Here is a 24572-nt window from a genome sequence, read left to right as displayed (position 1 = left end):
ATTACAATAATTAAATGAAAATATAATAAGAGATTATATATATAAAGAGTTTTCAATAAAATTAAATACTATTATATAGCATTAAAGTTAGGCCAATGAAAAGTTTTTGTAAAATAGACTAAATATCAATAGAATTCAATATGGTGAGAGAAGAGGAGTGACACATAGGGTGACATGTAGGCATGTAGTGCACAAATGGCATATGGATTACTCATGTCATTAACATGTTGTCCCATGAGTTTTAATGTATTATAGATAGATTCAACATCACTACCTCACCCTTTGTATAACACATGTGTTTTGTGAAAGTCATTGCTTTTATAATATCTCCAATAATTTTTATATCACCTCCATTTTTTCTAAGCACACAAATTAAAGGGAATTTGATGTAGTGTTGAAATGATAACTTGTAAGTAGGTAATATATTTACAAGCCTCTTGTCAAATGCACAATTTTAATTAAATACCTTTATTTGTATTTAGATTATATATGAGCCTTTTAAAGAGGTAATAACTTTAATTTCAATATGAAATATACTCAACAATAGGCCATTCAGAATTTCAGGCTGCAAACTTCAAGATGAAAATGACTTAGTAATTGGTGAATCAAACTAGTGCTTGATTACACAATTTAGACCCAAATTGAAAGATAGAACACGCAGAGAATACTGTTTCTCTTACTAGCTTTACAGACCATAAAATTTGGCTTTACAAAACAGCAATGTGCCACATTGCCAACCAAGAACTCCAAAAACCCATACATGATTTGTATATCGAAATTAAGCACTACCTTTTAGCAAAAATAAGCATACTCATATATGATCGAACACTATACACAAATCAAGAGGAGCAAACGAGAGCATTTACACCATAATGATGCTATCCCCCCTCTGCAGGATTTAGCATTTAGATCATCCTGAAATTCAAAAGTATCAGAAAATCGATTGAATCAAATGAGATACTGTAATACAAAACCTTGTATGAGCATGCATGATCACAAAATATAGAGTGAGAAAAACCTTCCTGTTATCAGTTTGAATAGTTCTTCTAAGCCTTGACTTCCAGCTCTTTTGACATCAATTTAGAAGCAAGCCTCTGAACTGCACTGATGTTTTGACTGTCAAGGGTTACAACTGATCATCCAGGATCCGGAAATGTACATCCCATTGAATATCTAAGTATGAAAAGAAACTATATGTGCTGTAATAACAGCGACTATAAATGCAAGGATATCTTTTCTTCATAGATGGGATGGTTCAGCATCAGAAGATTGTTGTTGTTCACAAGAGCTCGGACCAGTAACTCCTTTGCTTCCTCATGCTTCTTTTTCAACATGTTGCAGATCTGTAAAGCAAACCCAACAACCTTGATTTTCATTTCTCAATGCATAGCATTAGACACATAGAAATATTATAGATGGAAAAAAGGAGTTTGGATGCAGGTTAATGCTTCGTATCTCATACAAGAGATATTTTGAAAGGCGATTGTGATCAATTAAGGTCTTGAATGGTGTAAGCTAGTATCTTCGATTAGTCAAGACTCCTAAATACTCCGTACTGTATGATGAATGTCATGCAGATAGTTAACTTTAATTGCCCTCTAACCGCATGCTAAAATATTTAAATACTGATAATCAACAAGTCATGAAAAACAGTTGCTGAAAATAAATTTTCATTCACTTGTTCTTAGTGGTAAGCAACCCTGGAAAATTATATACATTGGTCTAACCATTGAAAAGAAGACAGTGCACAAGGAATGTCAGTATCAGGAAAAAGAGTTCCCTTAGAGATGTGCCATTCTAAATCGAAAGAATTATGAGCCTGGGTGTACAAAGAATATATGTGGAATTGGTTCAACAGTAGTGCCTCGACCATAAGTACAAACAGGTAGAAAGAATATAATATAACACTACACTCAATTTAAAGTTTACGTGTCAGGATACTCAGAAAGGAGTACAGGTACTTCAATTAACTACAAAACCTTAAGAGAACTTACTGAAATATGCATGAGTTTAATCTCCAGTTTAATTTCCCTGTCAAACTTCATAATCTAAGGGCAAAGGGCCAAAAAGAAGAAACATCCATCATCTAGATTCAGTAAGATTTAATCTGTGATACTATGATAGTATGTTTGAATATGGACGGGAAGGAAACCAAAGGGATCCATAATTCTTCACTGGTTGACAAACCAAATTCTTCCAATATTTAAAAATTTATACAGGATAACTCGATACTTCTGTTCCCATTCCCATTCCCCTTCCCCTTCCCCGTCCCCTCCCCACTCTTTTACTCACCTCCCACCTTCCTCTATGATCAACCAATCGTCAATAAGTAGGCTTTCATGATTTGGAGGACAATATACTCAGAAATGATATACTTCTTGCTTTGGCTAAAGATATGATAGAGACCATAGGCAATCATCTTTATCCAATTTTCAGATCTCTGCTTTTTCCTTCTCTCCTTTAGAGGCCAGGTTTATTAGATTATTGAATTGCTCTTATAGGTCAAATTCACTGCCAATAAACTGAAAACAAAACTACTTACATTATCAAGCTCTTTTGCACATGCCTCAGCTTTTTCAATATTTGCATCGTTCTCCACCATCAAACTGAATTGGAGGGCAGCCATGTTTGTCTCTTGATCAAACTGAAACTTAGGGGTCTTGTTCTCTTGCGAAATATTCTTCGTGCTTCCTACCACAGAGTTAACTTGAGTTTTAACCTATACACACAGCCAGGTAATGTTTGTAAGCATATCTAATCACATAGATCTACTTTCACTAATTGCTTTTCCCTTTAGAAGCAAATACTAGTAAAACATTTTAAACAGAATGTGTAAGAGATTACCCCATCTTCAGGTTCTCTGACTGACGCTTGAGACATTCTGTACATTCAAACAAATTGCAATTAGCTAACAGGAAACAATCTGATATGATACCAAGATAGTTTAGTGTGCTGCACCTGCTTTCATTAGGTGAGAAGCGTTTTGGTGTATGAAGCTTTGGTGGACCCATATCAGCAGCCTGCCAATTGTTCTATGAGTTACTAAGAATGCTTTAGTAGGGGTGTCAGAGAGCTTGAGATAACATGATTATGGAAACAACCTCAGATGATTTGCGCTTCAAAGAGGGAGTTGGAAGTTGTTTCACTGAAATAGTAGGGGACACCATCTTAATCATTGCTTGTTGTGGCCCTGTGCTTTTCTCAACAATTCCCAGAGATTTAACATTACTTAGCATAATGGGAGCAGCTGGATGTTTGTCTGTAGTGGTACGCCTGTAAAAAGAATTTTCCAGATAATAAGTCTGCAGAAGCAGAGGCATAAAAGAAGATACAGGCAAAATCAGCTATTAACAGCATACCTTGTAATTTTCAAACTAGGAAGAGCAAACGTTTTCTTGTCAATTCTCTGGGACGAAAGTTTATTTCCTTGACTAATGTTTAATTTCTGAGTCAATGCAATGCTTGAAATCTTGTCTTTAAGATTACCTTGCCTCTGGTTGCCAAATTTAGTTCCCTGTTCTGGTGGAGTTGATGAAGGAATTCTAAAGCTGCAGGACATTCAACAAGATACCCCAACATAAGCAGAACATAAAAGCAATCCATAAGTTTCCTTATCATTTTTAAAGAAGCCAAACTGTTGCTAATATCTGTTTGTCACATAGAAATAGTTACATCCAAGATGCTAAGTTAAAAGATGACAAATCTGACAGCCTTCAACATAAGAAAATAAGCAACAGGCCTAGATATCTCATTATCAGGTTTTGGAGGAATTTATTGTGATTGAATAACAATATACAATCAAAGAGAGGAAGGATAGAAAAAAAATTGTATGCCAGACCCCGTAAGTTTTTAAAAATAAATACTTAATTGTTAGGACCAATTAAAAAAATATGGAGGAAACATTGAAGTTGTTGTCAAAATATTATGAAGGTTAATAATCCCTCCTTAATGTGACACAAATTTCAGGAGATCACTGGAAAAAGTTGAGACTGAAAATTAGTAGAGTAAGCAAGTATTTACTGAGGTATTTGTAATATTGCTAGTGATGCTGTGATTTTGGAATGTAACAATGATAAGTCTTACCCAGAAGAATTGATAGTGTTGGTCATTTTCTCACATTCCAGCGAAGGGAGTCCACCATTTGCTGCTTTTCCACTTTGTGTCTCTGTATCAACACTCGCCTCATTCTTTTCTTCTCCATTTACAGTGTCGTCATGGTCCCTGATCAAATTCAAATCATTTAAGTATAACGAAAGAAACTTCATGATAAACTTAAGGAGACATGATCAGAGTCAAACGTCATAGTTTGTAGTATAGTAACATCACCTAGAAGGAGTATGAGCAGCAGCATCCTTCTCACTTTTTTTAGTAATTGAATCCGATTGAATCAATTCTTTGGTACATGAACTTGGACGGTCAGTTAAATCCTTTACATTTTGTTTGCTGCTTCCATAACTACAACTAACAGAGACACTACAATATTATTAGGACTTCGAAGTAGCTACAAAAGTTGAGTTCTGACATTACAAAAGTTTACCTTCTGCTTACAGCATCAGGATGTGTTGAGCCTTCTCGGTTACCCTCAGAAGCTGAAAATTCTGTCCTGCCACCCTCATTTGTTGCTTGTACAGCCGGAAACTTTGAGTTAATAGCTCCTGGAACTTTATTCTTCAGTAGCACTGTTTTTGCAGAGGTTGGTCCACTGGACAAGGTAATTACCACTTAAGACATCGATGCAAGGTGTGTCCCACAAGCATCATATAATTCAGCATATCATAATGTAGTGATGATGTTAGCCTCCATACCTCCCTGGACCCCCCCCCCTTCTCTTTTTATAGCCAGATAGAGAAGGATAAACATTGCACATACCAAAAATTGTTTATTTAGAAACCACGCTCAGAGGTTACATTGGCAAGTCATATTTGCTAGGCCTAACACCATCCCCTCCCCCCCCCCCCCCCCCCCCCTCCCCAAACAACCTTTTTATACCACAGTAATTACACCATTCCACACACTCTCTTGTACTTTATTCACCTTTTTCATACACCCACAAACCTTTCTATACTCTCTCTATCTCTCTTACTTTATCCTACTTTCTTTTACACCCACTCACTTTTTCTAATTTTTCTTAAATTAAATAATTAACTGAGTAAAACATAAAACAAAAGAACGGAGGGAGTACAACTTAACACAACTATGGTAATTAAAAAATAAATCTACAGATTAAAGTACCCAAGCAAATTTTCCTAATTAACTATCCAAGTTATATTAGGATAATAGGAAAAAGAAACACCCAATGTCATATAATTTCCACAAAGCTTACAACTTGCTGCCAATTTATAAGATGTGCATCATGCCTTCCATCCAACAAGAGTCCAATGAGCACAAATCTCCAGCTCCATGGAAAGTAGCACAAACCATATTCCAAGAAATCACACTCAAAGCATTCGATCCTCACTAAGCATATTGGGTTTAATCTTAACAGCATGAAAGTCAAAGCATTGATCAGCATAAATTTAACGAACCCCAAAAAAAAAAAAGGTGGCTAAACCTGTCATATGTTGTTGATGAAGCCTTTGAAACTGGCTTTTGCATTTCGGCACTGGATCTAGCAATGGAGAACATTGCCTTTGTGTCACTAATGTCAGAAGTGTTAACAGCATCTGAAGAAAGCTTAGCACTACCAAAACTACCACCATGACCATGCTCATTCTTTCCATCACTAGTATTCATTCTGTCAATCATGTATTGTAGTGAAGAGTTTAGTATCAATTTTTTTAATAATATCCTAAGAAAATAATAATGACTCCTTTCCCAACACAAAACAGAAGTATATACTATGAAGTGAGTTCATAGATACTTACCCATCAGAATCAGAAGTATAGGTGAACTTGTCATGCTTGTCTTGATGTTTACCCTTGGCAGAAACCTCTTCTGAATTTTCCACCATCTTTGTGGATTTATTTGGGGATTTAGGAAAATCAACATCTGGCATATTCATCTTGAAAGATGACATCTTTCCAAATGCGTCATCAAGAGAAAAATCCATATCCCTGTAAGATATATATCATAAGCACAAACAGATTGACTAATGTACTAAAGAACTAGAGATTATGTCTGAAGCAAAGTATCATCACACTTCCACAAAATATATATGCCTATAACTTTATAAGAGTTATAACTTAGAAAAACAGTATACTAGAGGACCTGAATCTACCCTGAGTCCCTGACTATCAATATTGCAAGTGATGCATACAGAATGTTGATAAGCCTTACCCAGAAATTTTGACATTGTTGGTCATCTTCTCACATTCCAGTGAAGGGAGTCCACCATTTGCGTTGCCATTATGCTTCACTGTGTTAACACTCACTTCTTTCCTGTTTTTTCCATTGACAGAGTCATCATGGTCCCTGCTCAAATTTCATGCATACAATTTAAGCAAAAGCAAGTTCATAATAAACTATAGTTGTCATGCTTTGAAACAAAGGTTAGATTTCGGAGTATAGTGGCATCACCTTGGAGGAGTATGAGCGGCAGCATTTTTTTCACTATTCTCCATAACTGAATCTGATTTAATCAGTTCTTTGGTACATGAACTAGAATGGTCATCTAGTTTATTCCCGTTATTTTTGCTGCTTCCATGACTGCTACAACAGAAACTTAGCAACATTATAAAGAAACCAAAGTAGCCAGAAGAGTAGAGTTCACTACAAAATTATGAATTACCTTACAACACTTGTATGTGTTGATTCCTCTCGGATATCCTCAGAAACAGAAAGTTCTGTCCTAGCACCATCATTTGTTTTTTGTACACTAGCTGCAGAAGTGTTTATAGTGTCTGAAGGGAATTTAGCACTACCAAAACAACCACCATCACCAGGCTCTTTCTCCCCATCATTAATGTTTACTCTGTCAATCAGGCATTTTAGTGGACCTTTGAGTTCTTCTATAAATGTCCAACGCAATTGATAATGATTTCTTTCCTGACACCAAACTGAAGTATATACTATGAAGAGATTATAAAGATACTTGCCCGTCAAAATCGAAAGAAAAACTGAACTTGTCATGTTTGTCTGAACGTTTTCCTTTGGCAGAATCATCTTCTGACTTTTCCTTTGACTTTTTGGATTTATTTGGGGAATTAGAAAAATCAATATCTGGCAAATCCATCTTGAAAGATGGCATCTTGCCAAATGCGTCATCAAGAGAAAAATCCATATCCCTGGTAAGATATATATTATAAGCAAAGACGTATCAATGCTGTATAAAAATAAAGAATAATTCACAATTGTTGTCTGAAGCAAAGTATCATCACAAGAAAATTGAACGTTTGTGATTTTAATTGTAGTTGTAATACTTGTAAACTAGAGGCCCTGAGTACTGACTATTAAAAAAAGTAAAAATGGCAACAAATTTATAGTACCTCCATACCAATTCTAAAAGTAAAATTCCCAACGGGACATTAAGATATGCAATAACAAGCCAGAAAAGTATTATTCCAACATATTACTTTGATACTTCAAGAAGAAAATTATTATTTATTCATTTAAAGTCAATCTGCCTCAGGAGTTCATTGTGGCCATTAACCTGTATGAAGAATACAAATGACCTGTAAAACTATCCCCTATTGATCTTTCTAACAAAATGATTTTAAGGCTGGCAAGAGGCAACACAAAAGAAAAACATAACAAGTAACAAGAAGATACATCATAAGATTCATAACGATATACCTGGACATTTGTCGTCATCAAGACAGAATTAATAATAAACAGTTAAACACAATACTATTTCGACAAAACTTACATGCCAAAGTCGAATGCCTTTTTCTTGCCTTTGCTGACTGGCTCAAAGCTGAAGTCCATATCATCAGTGCCTGACTTCCATGAACTAAGAAAATCTTTAGAGAAGTCCTCATCTGTATTGAGTTTGATCAAACCAACGGTTTGTTAGCATGAAAGAATACCAGATAACCAGATTTTTTTTGTCAGTGCAACAAAAGTACTAAGAGCAGAGATATTTGCAACAGTGAAAATGACAAATGAAAACAAAAACAAGAATTTTTTTGCGGAGATTGTCTCTGAATACTTCCTAAGATTCTCCCTGCTCCACTGCCCCAGTGCAAAAAGAACAAGTGTTTCAGCACCTATCTTACTCCATTTGCACTCATTCAACTAATATATCTAACTCATCATGAATTGCAGCAGTATCCTCAACAACTACACAGATTCTTCTAAGTGATAAACAGAAATCATTTTGACAATTTAACTTTTTCTAGAACTACCACAGACACATAATCATCAAAATTTAGGCTGAATGGGATAAGGAGAGAATGATGTAGCAACTAATAAATGTGGTAGAGTTTTGGAATTGGCTGTAACTATTGCACATAAAAAAATAAAAAATAAAATAAAATAAAAAAAAAAAACTTTAATTCCAGCTGACTGGAAGAGAAAATTTCATAAAAAAAAATATATTCATTGTTGGTCTAAAATAGAGCAACACATACTTTAATCATTTTGCATGGGATTTCTATTGAGGTTATATGGAGAAGCCCTACCAAAAAACTATTCTTCACATGACAGAAATCATTTCCCCATTCCTTTTGAAGTAGCCATTTTCAACTACTAAAGAACTCATCATAGTATCATACTATTCATTAATAAAAAGTAAATAATTATTATGGTACAATTTTACACTGCATTTTCTTATGCAATAGGTACTAATATATGCAGTCATTGCAGCAATACGTACAAAATGCTAATAAAGTGCACGCATTTAAAATTACCTAGCAGTGACATTTTCTCTTTTGCATTCCCAGTTGAAGAATCTTTCTTCTCTGATTCTGCCATCTTTGTTATAGCACTGGTTGAGATTTCCCCTGCATAAACATATTTAAGATTTTAAGGTAATACTAAACCGACAAAGCCAGGCATCAGTAGTTCAGAAGATTGATTACAGTCAGCTATTCACTGTTTCATCTTAATTTCATTACATTAAAACAAAGGTGCTTGCATCGAAACAGGATTCTGTCTTGACGATAATATTACTTAGATACCTAAAACTTAACTCAAAGTACCATGTGTCCCTGTCACAATTCACAATTTTTGGAAAACCTGAAAATCATTGCAGTTTAAAGACTTCAACCTAGGCAAAAAACAGCCACAGCAACCCCTGTCCTTCAATCTAAGTTTGTATCCAATTGTTATCCAAAATCTGAGTACTTTATACAGTATAGTTCTCTCTGTGGTCTTCTATAAGTGTCTCTTATACACAAATTACAAAAAAAAAAAAAAAAAAATAAATAAATAAATAAATAAATTCCATTGATATCTAAAAATAATACTGCACTGATAACAATTGGGTACAACCGTGGATTGATACAGAAGTGACAAATACTCAGAGCAGTGCATTGGTACTTTTTTCTTTTGGAACAAAGTAGTGCATTGGTACTTAGCACATATTATAAGGACTAGAGGAGGTAATAGAAATACATTCAGACTCTATAACCTATCAAAGCAAAAAAAAAAAAAAAAAATATAAACATCATTATTACCAACATTCAAGCACAAGTTTCTTCAAAATCAAACTCATCTACTATAACAAAAGAGCATTTGAAGTGTTTCAAAACATTTATCATTAAGATTGTCAATGAAGTGTATGTGCAGCTTTTATCTACTCGTACATACTGTCGTACAGACACGTCCTCCATCTATATCTCCTCTTCCAAAATAAGTACAAAATGCAAATCCTGAAGCTCAATAGCCTCAATTAAGTTTTTCAAGCATGAAACAAGCAAGGTATGATGTTTAAAATTTTATGATTATCGGAGTGGATCCTAAAGTATTTTCTCGTTTATGTACTCGTGTTCTACAACTATCTTCCTATCAAGGCCACAGCTATGAAAGAACAGCATCAAGAGAATGTCATCAATCTTCGAGCACCAATAACATAAAGGAAAGTAAAGGATATGTAATGCACAAAATGTCTTTCACCAGATGTCATCTATCATGGTGAATTGGTGATTAGCAGTAACAATCTACGCTCCTAACAATCTTCTACAATGCCTATCTACCTACAAAATTCCTCAATGCGCGGATTTAATGCATTCAATTCGATAATCATAGACGTAAAATTGCATAGTATAATATCTTTGATCATCACGAATCTTCAACTATGACATGAAAAATCTCAGAAAAATCTTCTTGCTTAACAATATTGACATAAATTACATACAGCAAAATTCAAGCAACAATTTCTCGTTATAAGCTTTCGTAATTTCAGTAATTACAACTAATTGCTGAAAAATTCACCTTAGAAGAACCCTAAATAGACAATAATGACAGTTAAATTAGCATTAGGATGAAATTAAACCCTAGATTGTGAAATTGATCTTCGATTATCAAAGAAAAATTAAAATCTTACTTCAGAAGCTGCTTCAATGGTGGAGAGAGAGCTCGGAAGCTGCTTCAATGGAGAACTCAGAGTAAGCTTTAATGGAGGGAAGAGAGGAAGGCAGAGGTGCAGCGTAAAAGTGAAGCTCTAGAGAGAGAAAAATGATGATATCATTCTAGGCGGGAAATTTATAATTAATCTCAATATTTTTAAGCAAGAAGAATCTAACAAATTGTAAGCCAAAAAAATCTCAATATTTTTAAAAAATCAAAGTGGCATTTTCATAATTACGGCAAATTGTAAGCCAAATGATCAATTCACAATCTCAGATGTCAGAATTGAAACCTAACAAATTGTTTTGTTTTGTTTTTTTTGTTTTTGTTTTTTTTTTTTTTTACAAAAGAGCTATCAAATAAAAGGAACAACAACCAAAAACAATTGTCAACCCAAAAAAAAAAAAACTAAAACTAAAACAGAAAATACAACAACTGACGACGTCGGGCACAACCAGCCAACCAGTGAGCAGGATTGACCCACAAACGAGGAACTTTTTGAACCTGGCAAACTAAAAAAGACTAAACCGAAGCCCGCAACTCCTGAATGAGCCACCAAGCAGAGATTTCCATTGAACCAGAAGGAGGAAGAAGAGCAAGGAGGGCAGCACAATCTGTATAAATCCGGATTTTCAAAAAACCTTTACGAATCGCAAACTCCAAACCCCATATACAAGCCTGAAGCTCAGACAGCAACGCTGAACTAGCCATAAAAGCCCGACAACCACCTCCTAAGACCTCAGATGAATCAAGATCACGGACTACCCAGCCTGCACCCGCCCTATTAGTAGAACAATCCCAGGCCCCGTCTACAATCAAACATGTCGTTGGAGAAATATAAGGTAACCCCCGCAAACATAACCACTTGACATCCTGCTTGGCCTCCAAACTAATCGAACAAGAGGACCTCACAAGCCGCTTCCAATCTAGAGCATGCATATTACGAAGAACTCAATCTGACGCCAGGCCAACAATTGACCCAGGCGACCAAACTGCTTTCCTAAACCTCAAATGATTCCGAGAAATCCAAATCGCCCAAAGGAGAGCAAATAACGAAGCAATACCCTTCCAATTTCTCGAAGACGAAAAGAGAGAAATTGTTCTCGATAACCAAATACTAAATGGAGGAAACTGCATAAGATCCCATTGGATGTCCAACGCTCCATATAGCCAAATAGTACAAATAGCAGGACAATCTCTGAATGTATGAGACACAGATTCCACATCCATATGACAAAAGGCACAAACTGGATCAACAAGGAGACCTCGAGAATTGAGAATAGACGCCAAAGGAAGCGCGTCGTATAGCAATTTCCATCCTGTAGGGAATATTTCAAGCATTATCCATAGCTTGAACCCCACTATGATCATACACTAAAGTACGGTGGCATCCAAAGGGAAAGAAGATAGAGCAAAAGAGTCGCCAACAAGTTTTAGGAACTTGTAAACCGTTCATAAGGTGAAGGTTACACCCCTTAACGATTCAGGAGATCGTCAACTCCAATAGGTCTGGAACCATGACTGGTAGTTCGGGGATGAAGGTACAAATCCAACCTAAAAGAGATAAAATCTGCCCTAATAATAGGCCTCTACTTTATTCTGATCGTATTCATGTGCGCTTTCTGACTAACATGCAATCAATAGGTTTACCCTAAACCTGTTTATCTATGTTGGTTGAATATAAATGCACAAATAAAACTATTATTGGCGGTCACTTGAATTATAATCAAATTAACCCTAAACAAGATTATTAATTATCTTATTAAGCGTGATTACAAGTACAAATTCCCTTTAAACATGCATAAAAGGTGTGATCAAGCAATAAAAATAAATATCAAGCAACATAATAACAATAAATTATAATTATAATCATAATCATAATTATAATTATAATAATCATGTTAAAGCATAATATTAATAGCAAGATCCTAGGCATGATACTAACAAGATTAATAACAAACCCTAGCATGTCACTAAACAATAAAAATCAAAGTTTTAACCCTAACATGATACTATCAATCATAAAAATTAGGAAGAACATAGGAAGCATCATATTTTTAATCATACTTGGTATTAAAGTTACCCTAGACATGATACTAGGAATCAAAATAACAACCTAAGCATGATTTCTATATCATAAAATCATTAAATCAATTAAAGCACTTACTTGGATGCCTCGTATCTCTTTCTAATAACAAAATACACACGTTAGTAACTTCAAGTAAAATAATAAACAACAATTAAATTAAATAATTAAAATAGAGATTTGGGACCAAACCCTCAGAAATTAAAACCTTTCACGTCTAGGGCGAAGGTAACTTCGAATATGGCTAGGTGTATCTAAGTCTTGTGAGTGCGGAATTTTGTATTTGAGAAAAGCCTAATTTAGAAAAGAGAGAGAAAGAAAGTAATCAAGAATTCTTGATGTGAGTTGGTGAATCAAAACGGAGTTTTTAGAAGGCTATTTATAGAGAAAATCAGCCAAAAAGATAAAAAATCAAAACAGAGTTCTGACGCGTAAAACCAGAGTTAGCGCCAGACGCTGACATTAGCGTCAGGCGCTAACGCTATTATTATAATAATGTAACAAATTAGTACAAATTAAAAAAGTAAAATGTTTTATTGACTCATGACCCGACTCTAATTGACAGTCAATTAGAGTCGGGTCATGAGTCAATAAAACATTTTACTTTTTTAATTTCTTTACATAAAAAAGGTAACAAATTAGTAAAATATCTTCCTTTTTATATCATTATTTTTCACTATTATTATAATAATGTAGTATTACTATTCCCCCCAAAAAAACATGTATTATGTGTTATTATTAAGATCAATATGTATTTAGAAATTGTTAGACATTATTATTAATAAATATTAAAAAATTTGTATTGTGAATTTTTAATTATTATAATTTTTAAATATGTACTTTAATTATTATGCACTTTAATTATTAAGTATTATTAATTATTGTTTTATTGATATTATTAATTGATATTAACCCAGAGCAGAGCAGAGCAGATTAAAATCGGCCCATAACCTATGATTAGTTTTTAACCCCTCACATGACGAAAATAAGAAAGAGGCCAAAAGCAAAAATCATCCAAAAGCTATCTCCTTATCTGGCCTTATCCTATGCTAAACCCAGCCAATAACCAGTCACTTCTCAATTTTCATTTCATGATTTTCATGGTTTAGCCTTCAACACCAACACACTCTACTCCTCCACTCCAGTCTTCCTTCCCACTGCCATGGCTGGATTGCTTGGATCTTCCTCAACTGCACTCTTTGCTTCTCGCCCTCTTTCTTCTTCCTCCCCTAAACTCTCTTCTTCCACCATTTCCTCTACCCCTGGTATTTTCTATCTCATCCTAATATGAATTTTTGTGTATTAATTGGCTTGATTTGGTAAGAATTGAAATGGGTCTTCTTTGTTAATGCTGGAATTTTTGTTTTTGCAGTTGTTTCTGGGAAATTTAATTGGAGAAAATTCTATGGTGGAATTGGGATTCCTGTGAAAAAGAATAGGTCTCAGCTTCAATTTTCAGTTTCAAATGTTGCCACTGAAATTAATTCTACTGTACAGGTTTGATTCTTTTGTTGTGCCATTACATATGATTTCAATTTTCATTATTGGTGTTATTGAATGTGACTTTAATTTAGTGCTATGGAAAATTTGAAGGAATTAATCATCATTTTGGGTGTAAATTAGCTTGAAATTTTGATTTTTGTGGTTTATGGGAAACCAAAATTGTAGTTGAGACTAAGAGATCCGACCCCATTACCACCCCTAAATTTAAATTTGAATTTGATTGATTGATTTTATACTAAATATATTAGGGTATTGTTTTTCATAAGCTATATGAGTTATGTATTTAAGGTACTTCGTATTAAGTTGGGAATTTATGAAATAATAGCGGGTCATTTGGTGATAATATATGTTAGTGTTGCACATTTCTATTGGAAGTGTGATTGAATGCTTGGATCATGTTCATAGACCATAAATATTCCTTTAATGTTGAATTGAATGGGTATTTGTTGAATTAATTGATAGAGAATTAGTGATTGTTGGTGGTGTTTAATATATTTGGGATAGGCAGTTTGATTAATTATAAGCTAGAAATTGAAATTTCTTGTTTGTTGTGATAAGAAAATTTTCAGTCAAATTTCTAAAATTGTTCATTATTTAGGCTCCAAGGGTTGCAACAGAAAGCCAAAGGCCAGTTTATCCATTTGCGGCTATAGTCGGGCAAGATGAGATGAAACTCTGTCTTTTGTTAAATGTTATAGACCCTAAGATTGGTGGGGTGATGATCATGGGTGACAGGGGTACAGGTAAATCCACTACTGTTAGGTCATTGGTGGATTTGCTCCCAGAAATTAAGGTTGTTTCTGGAGATCCGTTTAATTCTGACCCTGAAGATCCCGAGTTGATGGGTGTAGAAGTAAGAGAAAAGGCCATAAAAGGAGAAGAACTTGCTGTTATGTTGACTAAAATTAATATGGTTGATTTACCTCTAGGTGCTACCGAGGACAGGGTTTGTGGGACCATTGACATTGAGAAGGCTTTAACTGAGGGAATTAAAGCGTTTGAGCCAGGACTTCTTGCTAAGGCTAATAGAGGAATACTGTATGTTGATGAGGTTAATCTTTTGGATGACCACTTGGTGGATGTTCTGTTGGATTCTGCTGCTTCAGGGTGGAACACTGTGGAAAGAGAGGGAATTTCCATTTCACATCCTGCTCGGTTTATCTTGATTGGTTCAGGAAATCCCGAGGAAGGAGAGCTTAGACCTCAGTTACTTGACCGTTTTGGTATGCATGCTCAAGTTGGAACTGTAAGAGATGCTGAGCTTAGGGTAAAGATTGTTGAGGAGAGGGCCCGCTTCGATAAGAATCCTAAAGAGTTCCGAGAGTCTTACAAGGAAGATCAAGATAAGCTAACAGACCAGATTACATCTGCAAGAAGCAACCTCTCTGCTGTTCAAATTGATCATGATCTCCGTGTAAAAATCTCTAAAGTCTGTGCTGAATTGAATGTTGATGGTTTGAGAGGTGACATTGTGACAAATAGAGCAGCAAAGGCTTTGGCTTCTCTTAAGGGTAGAGATAAGGTGACTCCTGAGGATATCGCTACTGTTATTCCCAATTGCCTAAGACATCGGTTAAGGAAGGATCCTTTGGAGTCTATTGATTCTGGTTTACTTGTTATTGAGAAGTTCTATGAAGTATTTAGCTGAACAATGCGTATCCTCTTTCTGCCATTACCCTATGTCCTTAAATTTTGTCTACGGCTAGTAAACTATGCTTCTTTCCTAGTGCACGCGATTTCTGACCTGAGTGAAATATCCAATACTGTAATATTGTTGATTGAAACACATTCGGAAATCTAGGATTCAAAGTTACTTTATGAATATACTTCGTATGAGATTCTAAGGGATCAATCTATTGTTCTGCCTTGTAAATGAATACTGTCATACTGCTTGAAGATAACTCATATCTTAATCTTTGCTTCTTGAATTGTTCCTAAAGTGCAAACTATCGTAGTGCATTGATACACTCTCATGCCAAGGAATTCAGAGAACTCCTGCCTTAGTTATAGGTGCTGTTCACTTTTTCTTTCTAGCAATGATTTTTCTTTCTTCTCTAAAACATTTCCTTTTTTCTTCTCTTTCGATGCATATGCTGTATAAACCAGTGTTTTTCGGTTTTGATAATAAGGATTTTACTCTTGTTTATCTGTTCTATAATTCCATGAGCCAATAATTTAATTTGGAAATAAGTTGGTAAGAAAATTCAGATTTAGACCGCAGTAGCAAAGATCAATCCCAATGGCCTCGAATCCTCGCATAATCCAACCCTTCCTTTTTCTTACACTTCTGATTTCCTGTTATTAAAGCTGATCACACTCCAAAATTGAAAGATGAAGCTCAATCAGCGATGATGGTGTCTACCTAGTGAATTAATGCAGTAGTTTTCAGAATTGGGGAAACATTTGGACAACTGATAAACATCTCAAACAACAACCGATTGGGTGAGTTGCAAATACATTTACGGTATGACTAAACTGTTGTTTTTCTCAATATGATGGTCTTTTTAATATGTTAATCGTAAATTAATCAAACTTTTTTCGGGTTACCTTATCCTTTTGTCATTGTTTTTAAAATCAGAGTAGATTAAAAAAAAAAAAGTCAACAATTGATTTAATTCAAATGCTTCCAAAAATAATACTACCTCCGTCCTCGAAAGATTGACCTATTTGACCTAATTTTAGTCCCAAAAAATGACCCGTTTGCATTAAATATCCATTAATTTGCAATAATATTTGTGCAAAATTAGCATCCCCATATAAAATTTTGTTTCTATATTTACTTTTATTACTTTCTCTCTCTACTTTTTTTTTTACAAACCCCATGTAAATTTATCTTTTCAATATATTTTTACTTTTTTTATTTAATTTTCTTAATACCCGCGAAATCAACCCAAATGGGTCGTTCTTTCGGGGACGGAGGGAGTACGAAGTAGCAACTACCTTCCTTATTTGAAGTGGTGTATTTGTTGGAACAATGTTGCAAATCATAGAAGAAGTCAAATTTTGAAAAGATAAGCAATTTTTTTTTTTTTGAAGGCAAAAGATAAGCATAATTTAATATCGTAATAATTAGAATTTCTATGTATATTTAAGATGTAAGATATCAACTATAATTAGGAATGTCATCAAAAAAAAAAAAAAAACTATAATTAGGAAGGTTTTTTTTTTTTTTTTTTTTTTTTTGGAAAATAAAATTTGTAAGGGTTATCTACTTTCCTTGCGGTCCAAGATATTGTGGCCTACAAATACTCATGTTCAAAAGAACCCTGATTCTTTCAAAAAAAAAAAAAAAAAAAAAAAAGGAACCCTGATTGGTCAAGAAGTGTAAGAATTTTTTTTCCTTCAAAATATCACGATGAAGATCGTCCATAAGGATATGGTTCTTGGCGGCCCTGGCAGCGTAAAGATGATTCCGGAAGAAGCAGAAGATCTGTGGGTTGCATACAATTTGATTGCTGAAGGTGATCATGTTGTAGGCGTTACTGTTAGAAAAGTAATGCGAGAGACGGCTTCTAGAGGGATGGATGCGGAGCGAGTGAAACTCAAGTTAGAAATCAAAGTTGAGGCTGTGGAATATGATAAAGAAGGTTCTGCTTTACGAATTCGAGGCAAAAACACTTTGGAAAACGGGTATGTAAAGATAGGTGCGTTCCATACGATGGAACTCGAGCTGCAACGGCCTTTTGTCCTGAGGAAGAATGATTGGGACTCCTTGGTGTTGGATATGCTTAACCAAGCAGTTGATCCTGCTGCGAAAGCTGATCTGGCTGTGGTGTTACTGCAGGAGGGACTGGCACATGTGCTTTTGGTTGGTAAAAGTGTAACCCTTACGTGTGCTCGAATAGAGGCCTCGATTCCTCGTAAATATGGACCTGGTATTGCAGGATATGAATCTTCCTTGAATATGTTTTTTGAGAATGTTTTACAGGCTTTCTTGAAACATGTTGATTTTAAGGTTGTCCGGTGTGCTGTTATTGCAAGCCCTGGATTCACTAAAGACCAGTTTTACCGTCATTTGTTGCTGGAAGCGGAAAGAAAACAGATGAGATCTATAATAGAGAACAAGTCACGCATAGTTCTCGTGCACACGACTTCAGGATACAAGCATAGCCTAAAGGAGGTTTTGGATGCACCAAGCATAATGAATATGATTAAGGATACAAAAGCCGTCCAAGAGGTCCGTGCCCTAGAGGACTTTTTTAATATGCTATCAAATGATCCGGATCGAGCTTGCTATGGTCCTAAGCATGTAGAAGTTGCTCATGATCGGATGGCAATTCAAACACTTCTTATTACAGACGAGCAGTTCAGGAATGCTGACATTGCAACACGGAAAAAATACATTAACTTGGTCGATTCAATTAAAGACTCTGGAGGAAGTGTTCATATATTCTCGTCAATGCATGTCTCAGGGGAGCAATTGGCACAGCTGACTGGTATTGCAGCAATTCTTCGCTTCCCTCTCCCTGATCTTGATGATATTGAAATGTGAAAAATGTTGAACAATTCGAAAATCATCTATGCACTGTAAAAATTGTTGCTGAAAAACGTGTACTCTAGTTCTGTTACCGATCCCTTTGCTATCAAAGACTTCTCTTTGTAGTTGTAGTTGATTTAAGTTCCGGAATATGATTCATTAATTCATGTATCATCCCTTTATTACTGATGATTTTGACTATTTGTGTTTGTAAACTTTTTTTGTATTATTTTTTTTGCACAAAAAGTATGTGTTGCAATGTTTAGTAATATAAATCTGTTATTAAAGCATTTATCAGAGCAGAAAAAAGAGCAGTATTCATTAATTTGATTGGCTTTTGGCTAAATGCAGAACTCAGGCTGTAATATCCATGGGTTTTAGTTGATTATTACAACTGTTAAGCTTCATTAGAACTTAGAAAATAGACCACTGTTCAGAATCACTGAAGGTTGATGTGCAGTAGCCAGGAAGGCAAAGATTGAGTTCCGGATCACTTATAGGTGTGTGAAACGACGAAGATGATTCGTTGTTTGGAGCTTGAAAAAATAATGGCTCAGAGTTTGATATAAATGGATGCTCACCATATTTTGAAGTAAATTTGGAGTTGAACATTACCATTCTTGAATTCTGGCCATTTTTCTCCATCTGCTGAAAAGAAGGCAGACTGCTATGCTGTAGGCCTAGAGGGGTTGAGATAGTTGGATGAGCAAAATTTTCTGAGCTGTTTTCCATTTGAATGCAAGGCAAGATCATGGAGCTGTCCATTGTACAATTATACATTGATATGTTGTCGTACGAGTTGTGGAGATTAGGCGCTCCATAGTCATCTCGGCTTGATATACTTTCTGGTAGAGGATCAACCTTGGCACCAGAATCTTCTCTACCTGACATACTTTCTGTAAGGTAATATTCACTCTGGTAAAAACTGTTTTGAGCACCTAAGTGAGTGAGGTGCTTAGATTGTTGTTGGAAAGAGTTGTCAAATAGCTTATCAATTGAACCTTTGGCCTTACTGATGAGCCAATCGACTGCTTCAGTAGCACGATCATAGCCAAGTCGATCTTGAACATCATAAAATTGAATAGCAATGTCTGCTGACAACCGAATCCTCCTATCTCTCGGACCTCTGGCTGTGTAGATTTTGTTGCTGCGACCCTTTCTTGCTGATGTTGTTCTCATTGTACGTTTATCTTGCATTTCAATAATTTTTCCTGCTGAATCATTAATGCAATGTAGATAATTAGCAGTTTAGCACTCTTCTATTCATAGAAAAGATGACTAATCACTCATCAGCTTCAATCTCAATATATATACATTTATATGTTCCCGATTCTCTAACATAAATGTTACTGGTACTTCACATAAGTCTCCATCATTTCTATTTTACTGTTTTCTCAATCTAGCTTCTACCCTTAAGGCTTTTAAATATAGATGATACTTAGACTCTTCTACCATGCTGAATTAGTACTCGAGTCAACATGTGAATGCTTTAACAAAATACTCAGCATTCCTGTTAAACTTAACCAAAACAAAATCTAGGAAAGAACTTGAACACAATTCTTTAGATATCTTGGCTTTTGTAGGCTGTGACAAGATATAATCAGTAGGGATAAATAAAATGTTTCTCGGAGAAAAATAAAACAACGAAAACAAAAGAAAACGAAGAGAGTTGAAAAAAAAAATCTCTTAGCACATAATGTTTGAACTAAGGGGAACTTGTGGTTAGTTGACAAGACAGTTTCATCTAAAATATCTGACAGAAAACAGTTTAAGTCGACAGTATTAAAAGGCAAAGTTCAGTAACTAGTACCTTGTACCCTTCTTCTAGGAGTAGTCAATTTTTAAGCAATCTTCAATTTGAAGCATGATTCATGTGACATGGGCTTGGCATATTGAAGATTTTAATTTATTGATGATATAAACTTTATGTTGTGGAGGTTGATTGGCAGAATTCTTTTTTGGGTCGACTGAAATGACAGTTCTAATTCTGATTAGTGATTACTGCATTCTGTTATTTTTACTGTTAGTAATTTTTTCCCTCTTGTATTCCCTCAACAACTAGGGATGGGCATATGGGTAGTCAGAATAAGACTCGGTTTGGGCCAATACAGTTCTTATCATATTTGAGTGTTGAGTCATTCACTCGGTTTTAGGCCAGGTGGGGTCTGTTTGAGTCGGGTCATATTTTTCAGTTTTCAATTTTTTTTTTTAATATGATAAATTAATCAATGTTATTCAGGTTAATTTCGGGTATAGCTAGGGTATTTCATATAAGATAATCGAATGTGAGTCAATTTTGTTGGGTCCATCACCAACACTACCAACAAGAAGAAAAAAAAGAGGAAAAGTTCACTGCTATGCTTTAACTTTCAGTTATAAGCAGTGGAGCAAATTTGATGTTCATTAAAGGGAGATTCCTAGGTACATATGAGAGTGACATCCACAATAGCACCATGTGAATGTCCTTTGTTGCTTGGCTTAGGACGAAGGGCGTTTGGTACAGCACGCTTGTCGGTTGCAGGGAATGAATAGAGGAGAAAGATGCACTTTCTACAGCTGGAAAACCATATTGCTGTACTTCCAATACTGAAAGGAATTAATAGTGTTGCCGGTGTTGCTGTGTATGAGTGCATGCCCTTCTTTTTATTCAGACAATTTTTCGTTGCTCACTTTAATTTACTGTAGTAGATTATCAGGCCTGTTTCAATTTCAAATGTGTGCATAATATATATCACAAAACTCGCAAGGTTTACTAATTAATGTCAAGCGCATACAATACACTGATAGCAGTAGTTGGATTAGCTGCTGTAGCAGCAATGCTTATGCTTGACCGCGGTTGAGTCCAGAAGCATCGATCAAGCTAACGAGCTTCACTCGAGCCATCGGTCAGCAAGGTCTCGTACATGGTTATCAATAATTGTGGTATTGTAGGGAGGACCAAAGTTACAATTTTAGCTTGAATGATTACGTTGTACGTTTATGTGGGGTTATGATCCTCCCGCGTGTTACCTTCGTCCAATGTCCAATTACTAATGTTGCTGTTTTCTCTAGTTTTGTTTGCTTTGTAATGCATAATGATGACCAATTTCCAAGCTTCATCATCAGTCAATACCCTCTTTTTTTACTTGTAATTTTAAAGTGATTAAAGGTCCATCAGAAACTTCATTGCTATGCACACTTTCCACACAATATATGGAAAATTTGTTGGGAATTCCATGTGACAAAATTAAAAGCATATCTAATAATTCGGAGCATAGCAGACTCTAAGTAATACAGATTCAGGAAAATCACACTCTATAATTAGTGTGTTATCAAATTTTAAACCCAATATTCTAAATTTCTAATTAAGGTAAAACAACTTCCTTATCATTTAATCCAATACTTTGTTAGTAACTTTTGATATACAAATTGTTTTATATTACATGTTACTTATTTTGGCTACTTGCATCTACTCATATTTAATTTGGCCCAGTAATTGATGTTGCATGCCACAGAAAAATAAACAAAGTGACTAGTATAGTATTATATAATCTGACAAGTATTTTTTATCCATCAAGTCCAAAGTAGGTAAAAGTTAAAGGTAGAGCTAATCAAAGTTAGCCCGATCTGAATTTAGACGGATTTTGGGTTGCTTTTTCTAAATTTAGGTATGCACTCTTATACTACTATGTTTTTTTTTTCCTTTGGCAATGTTCTCCTCAGCATAATATTTGGTAGAGATAAGAGGTTAGAGTAGTTGGCTATTTCTCCGATTTTCAAGCCTGAGGTCAGGGGTCGAATCTTACCAAACACATTTTAGGAGGGATTTTTCTCACATCCCCCTTCTAGGATGGACCTTCTCCTTATCTTAAAAAAATACATAATACTCCCTCCGTCCTTTTATTAGAGTCTCATTTTTCTTTATTATGTGAGTAATAAATGTTAGAAATAGGACTCTAAAAAAAGGACAGAGGGAGTATTTGGTAAACTTTGTATGTTTATGCCAAAATAAAAAAAAACACTTGTACTAAAATTAATCGTTTTTATTGAACTTTTGGTGAACTACTAGACTAAGGGCCTGTTCCGATTGACTGAACTAAACTGAACTGAACTGAACTTATTAATTAGTGATTTTTAACTACGGATTAGTGATATTTGATTATTTATTGATTATTTATTACTATACATATGTGTATATACAAATGTACATATTATTATTAATAATATTATTATTATTAATAAATATTATTATTATTATTAATTATTGATGATGATTATTATTATTATTTATTATTTATTGATTATTATTATTAGTATTATTATTATTGTTATTATTATTATTATTATTTATTGATGATTATTATTATTATTTATTGATTATTATTATTAGTATTATTATTTCAATTATTATTGTTATTATTATTATTATTATTATTATTATTATTATTATTTATTGATGATTATTATTATTATTATTTATTACTTATTGATTATTATTATTATTATTATTATTATTATTATTATTATTATTATTATTATTATTATTATTATTATTATTATTATTATTATTATTGTTATTATTATTGTTGTTGTTGTTGTTGTTGTTGTTGTTGTTGTAATAAGAGCTTAAAAGAATGAAATTTGGCTTTATATCATTAGCAATATCATTAGACGTAAATTAAGAGTTGAACTGAACTGAACTGAACTGAATTTCAACGGAAGAGAACAGGCCCTAATTTTCTTTGCCATACTTTATTTTTGCATAATTTAACTTGTTACTCTCATTTTAGTTTATTTGCCAAAGCTTATTTCTAATAAGTTCAGAAAATTTAATTAGTTAGACCCTTTTTTATGTTATTTTTACTAAATTAAAATTATTATTTTTAATTATATTATCATTATTTTTTTAGTGCTATGAGAGCCATAGGGGTTATTGACTACGTATTAGTTAGCTATTAAATTTTTTAATTTTTACCATTTTAAACTTATTTTTACTGAATATTAAGCATAATTGTTTTAAGGTGTAGAGAACAGAGCTTTGTTCACATTATTTTCACTTATTTGTTTAGATAAGGCCAGGGTTAGTAAGATTACGGAAGATAGTTCAATTAAAAATTGATAACGGCAACTCAAATTCAATCTACATTTAAACTAAGGCCTTTTTTGGTTCACATGGGGAAGTAACTTCCCATAGGAATTTACATTTTATGGGATTTTTTTTTTCCTTATTAGATCATTTTCCTAAAAATTAAGCTAAATTGTTTAAATTGCATTTCCTGAAAAATTCAACTCGCCAAGGAAAGAGTTGGGGAGTAATTTCCCATGGTTTGTGGGAATTTGTATGTCCTTTGGAATGGCTATTTATCATATCATCCTCATCGCCTCTTCTCACAAGCTTCGGCTCTCCATCATGGCAAAACTCAAATTTGAGTTTGCAATGAAAGACCTCGACATCCTCAACTCCTCCCTCGGCATCTCAGTCACTCACCATCCCAATGGTTTGTTCCTCTCACAGAAATCCTATGCCGAGGAAATAATAGCTCGGGCAAACATGTCATCCTGCAAGCCGTCATCTACGCCAGTTGACTCCAAGGCAAAACTAAGTTCCACCTCGGGCCCCTGTTAACGACCCTACTCTGTACCGCAGCCTCGCCGGTGCCCTCCAATATCTTACCTTCACTCGCCCCGACATATCATATGCAGTCCAACAAATTTGTTTATTTATGTATGACCCTCGCCAAGAACATATGCAGGCTCTTTGTAGCATTCTTCGATATCTGCAGGGCACCCTAAAGCTTGAATTGCATCTCTACGATACCCCTCCTTTCTCTCGGCACTCATCTACTACACCGACGCTCGCTGGGGGGGGGGAGGTGGAGCTGCCCTGACACTCGACGTTCAACCTCTAGATATTGCGTCTTCTTAGGTGACAAACTAACAACCTCATCTCTTGGTCTGCCAAACGTCAGCCCACCTAGTCTCGTTCAAGTGTTGAAGCCAAATATCGTGGTGTTGCCAATGTGGTGGCTTAATCATGTTGGTTGCGCAATTTACTTCTTGAGTTGTGGCACCCAATTCACA

At 34.7% G+C, this 24572-nt stretch overlaps 4 protein-coding genes across 7 annotated transcripts; 2 read left to right on the top strand and 2 right to left on the bottom strand.

The window, feature by feature from the left end:
- Window positions 1-552: 552 nt before the first annotated feature.
- LOC110715082 (uncharacterized protein At4g18490-like) lies at window positions 553-11313 on the bottom strand. Of its 4 annotated transcripts, XM_021893659.1 has the most exons (20): window positions 10424-11313; window positions 8787-8879; window positions 7805-7916; window positions 7035-7223; window positions 6728-6910; window positions 6517-6645; window positions 6277-6411; window positions 5865-6053; window positions 5552-5734; window positions 4538-4702; window positions 4327-4473; window positions 4084-4221; window positions 3360-3548; window positions 3102-3273; window positions 2959-3020; window positions 2845-2881; window positions 2543-2719; window positions 1233-1343; window positions 1019-1109; window positions 553-915 (listed from the first exon to the last, which is right to left on the bottom strand). In XM_021893659.1, exons 2-19 carry the CDS (start codon window positions 8848-8850, stop codon window positions 1047-1049), a joined length of 2445 nt encoding a protein of 814 aa, XP_021749351.1. In that variant the 5' UTR covers window positions 8851-8879; window positions 10424-11313; the 3' UTR covers window positions 553-915; window positions 1019-1046. The 4 variants fall into 4 exon arrangements, with proteins under 4 accessions (XP_021749351.1, XP_021749350.1, XP_021749353.1 ...); XM_021893658.1 differs by having other exon boundaries at window positions 553-1109; XM_021893661.1 differs by having other exon boundaries at window positions 553-1109; window positions 4327-4455.
- A 2226-nt stretch (window positions 11314-13539) lies between these two features.
- Window positions 13540-15963, top strand: LOC110715026 (magnesium-chelatase subunit ChlI, chloroplastic-like). The gene is made up of 3 exons (XM_021893594.1): window positions 13540-13797; window positions 13905-14029; window positions 14634-15963. Exons 1-3 carry the CDS (start codon window positions 13695-13697, stop codon window positions 15681-15683), a joined length of 1278 nt encoding a protein of 425 aa, XP_021749286.1. The 5' UTR covers window positions 13540-13694; the 3' UTR covers window positions 15684-15963.
- A 1242-nt stretch (window positions 15964-17205) lies between these two features.
- On the top strand, window positions 17206-18553 carry LOC110715105 (protein PELOTA 1-like). Its single transcript, XM_021893683.1, has one exon. It carries the CDS (start codon window positions 17391-17393, stop codon window positions 18525-18527), a length of 1137 nt encoding a protein of 378 aa, XP_021749375.1. The 5' UTR covers window positions 17206-17390; the 3' UTR covers window positions 18528-18553.
- Window positions 18554-18926: 373 nt separating this feature from the next.
- LOC110715118 (transcription factor TCP24-like) lies at window positions 18927-19691 on the bottom strand. The gene has a single exon (XM_021893693.1). It carries the CDS (start codon window positions 19689-19691, stop codon window positions 18927-18929), a length of 765 nt encoding a protein of 254 aa, XP_021749385.1.
- Between the last annotated feature and the right edge of the window lie 4881 nt (window positions 19692-24572).

This window comes from Chenopodium quinoa, unplaced genomic scaffold (genome assembly GCF_001683475.1).
Source record: "Chenopodium quinoa cultivar QQ74 unplaced genomic scaffold, ASM168347v1, whole genome shotgun sequence".
Classification (NCBI taxonomy): domain Eukaryota; kingdom Viridiplantae; phylum Streptophyta; class Magnoliopsida; order Caryophyllales; family Amaranthaceae; genus Chenopodium; species Chenopodium quinoa.
Note: the sequence above shows the minus strand (reverse complement) of the source record. Positions and strands in the feature narration are given on the sequence as shown.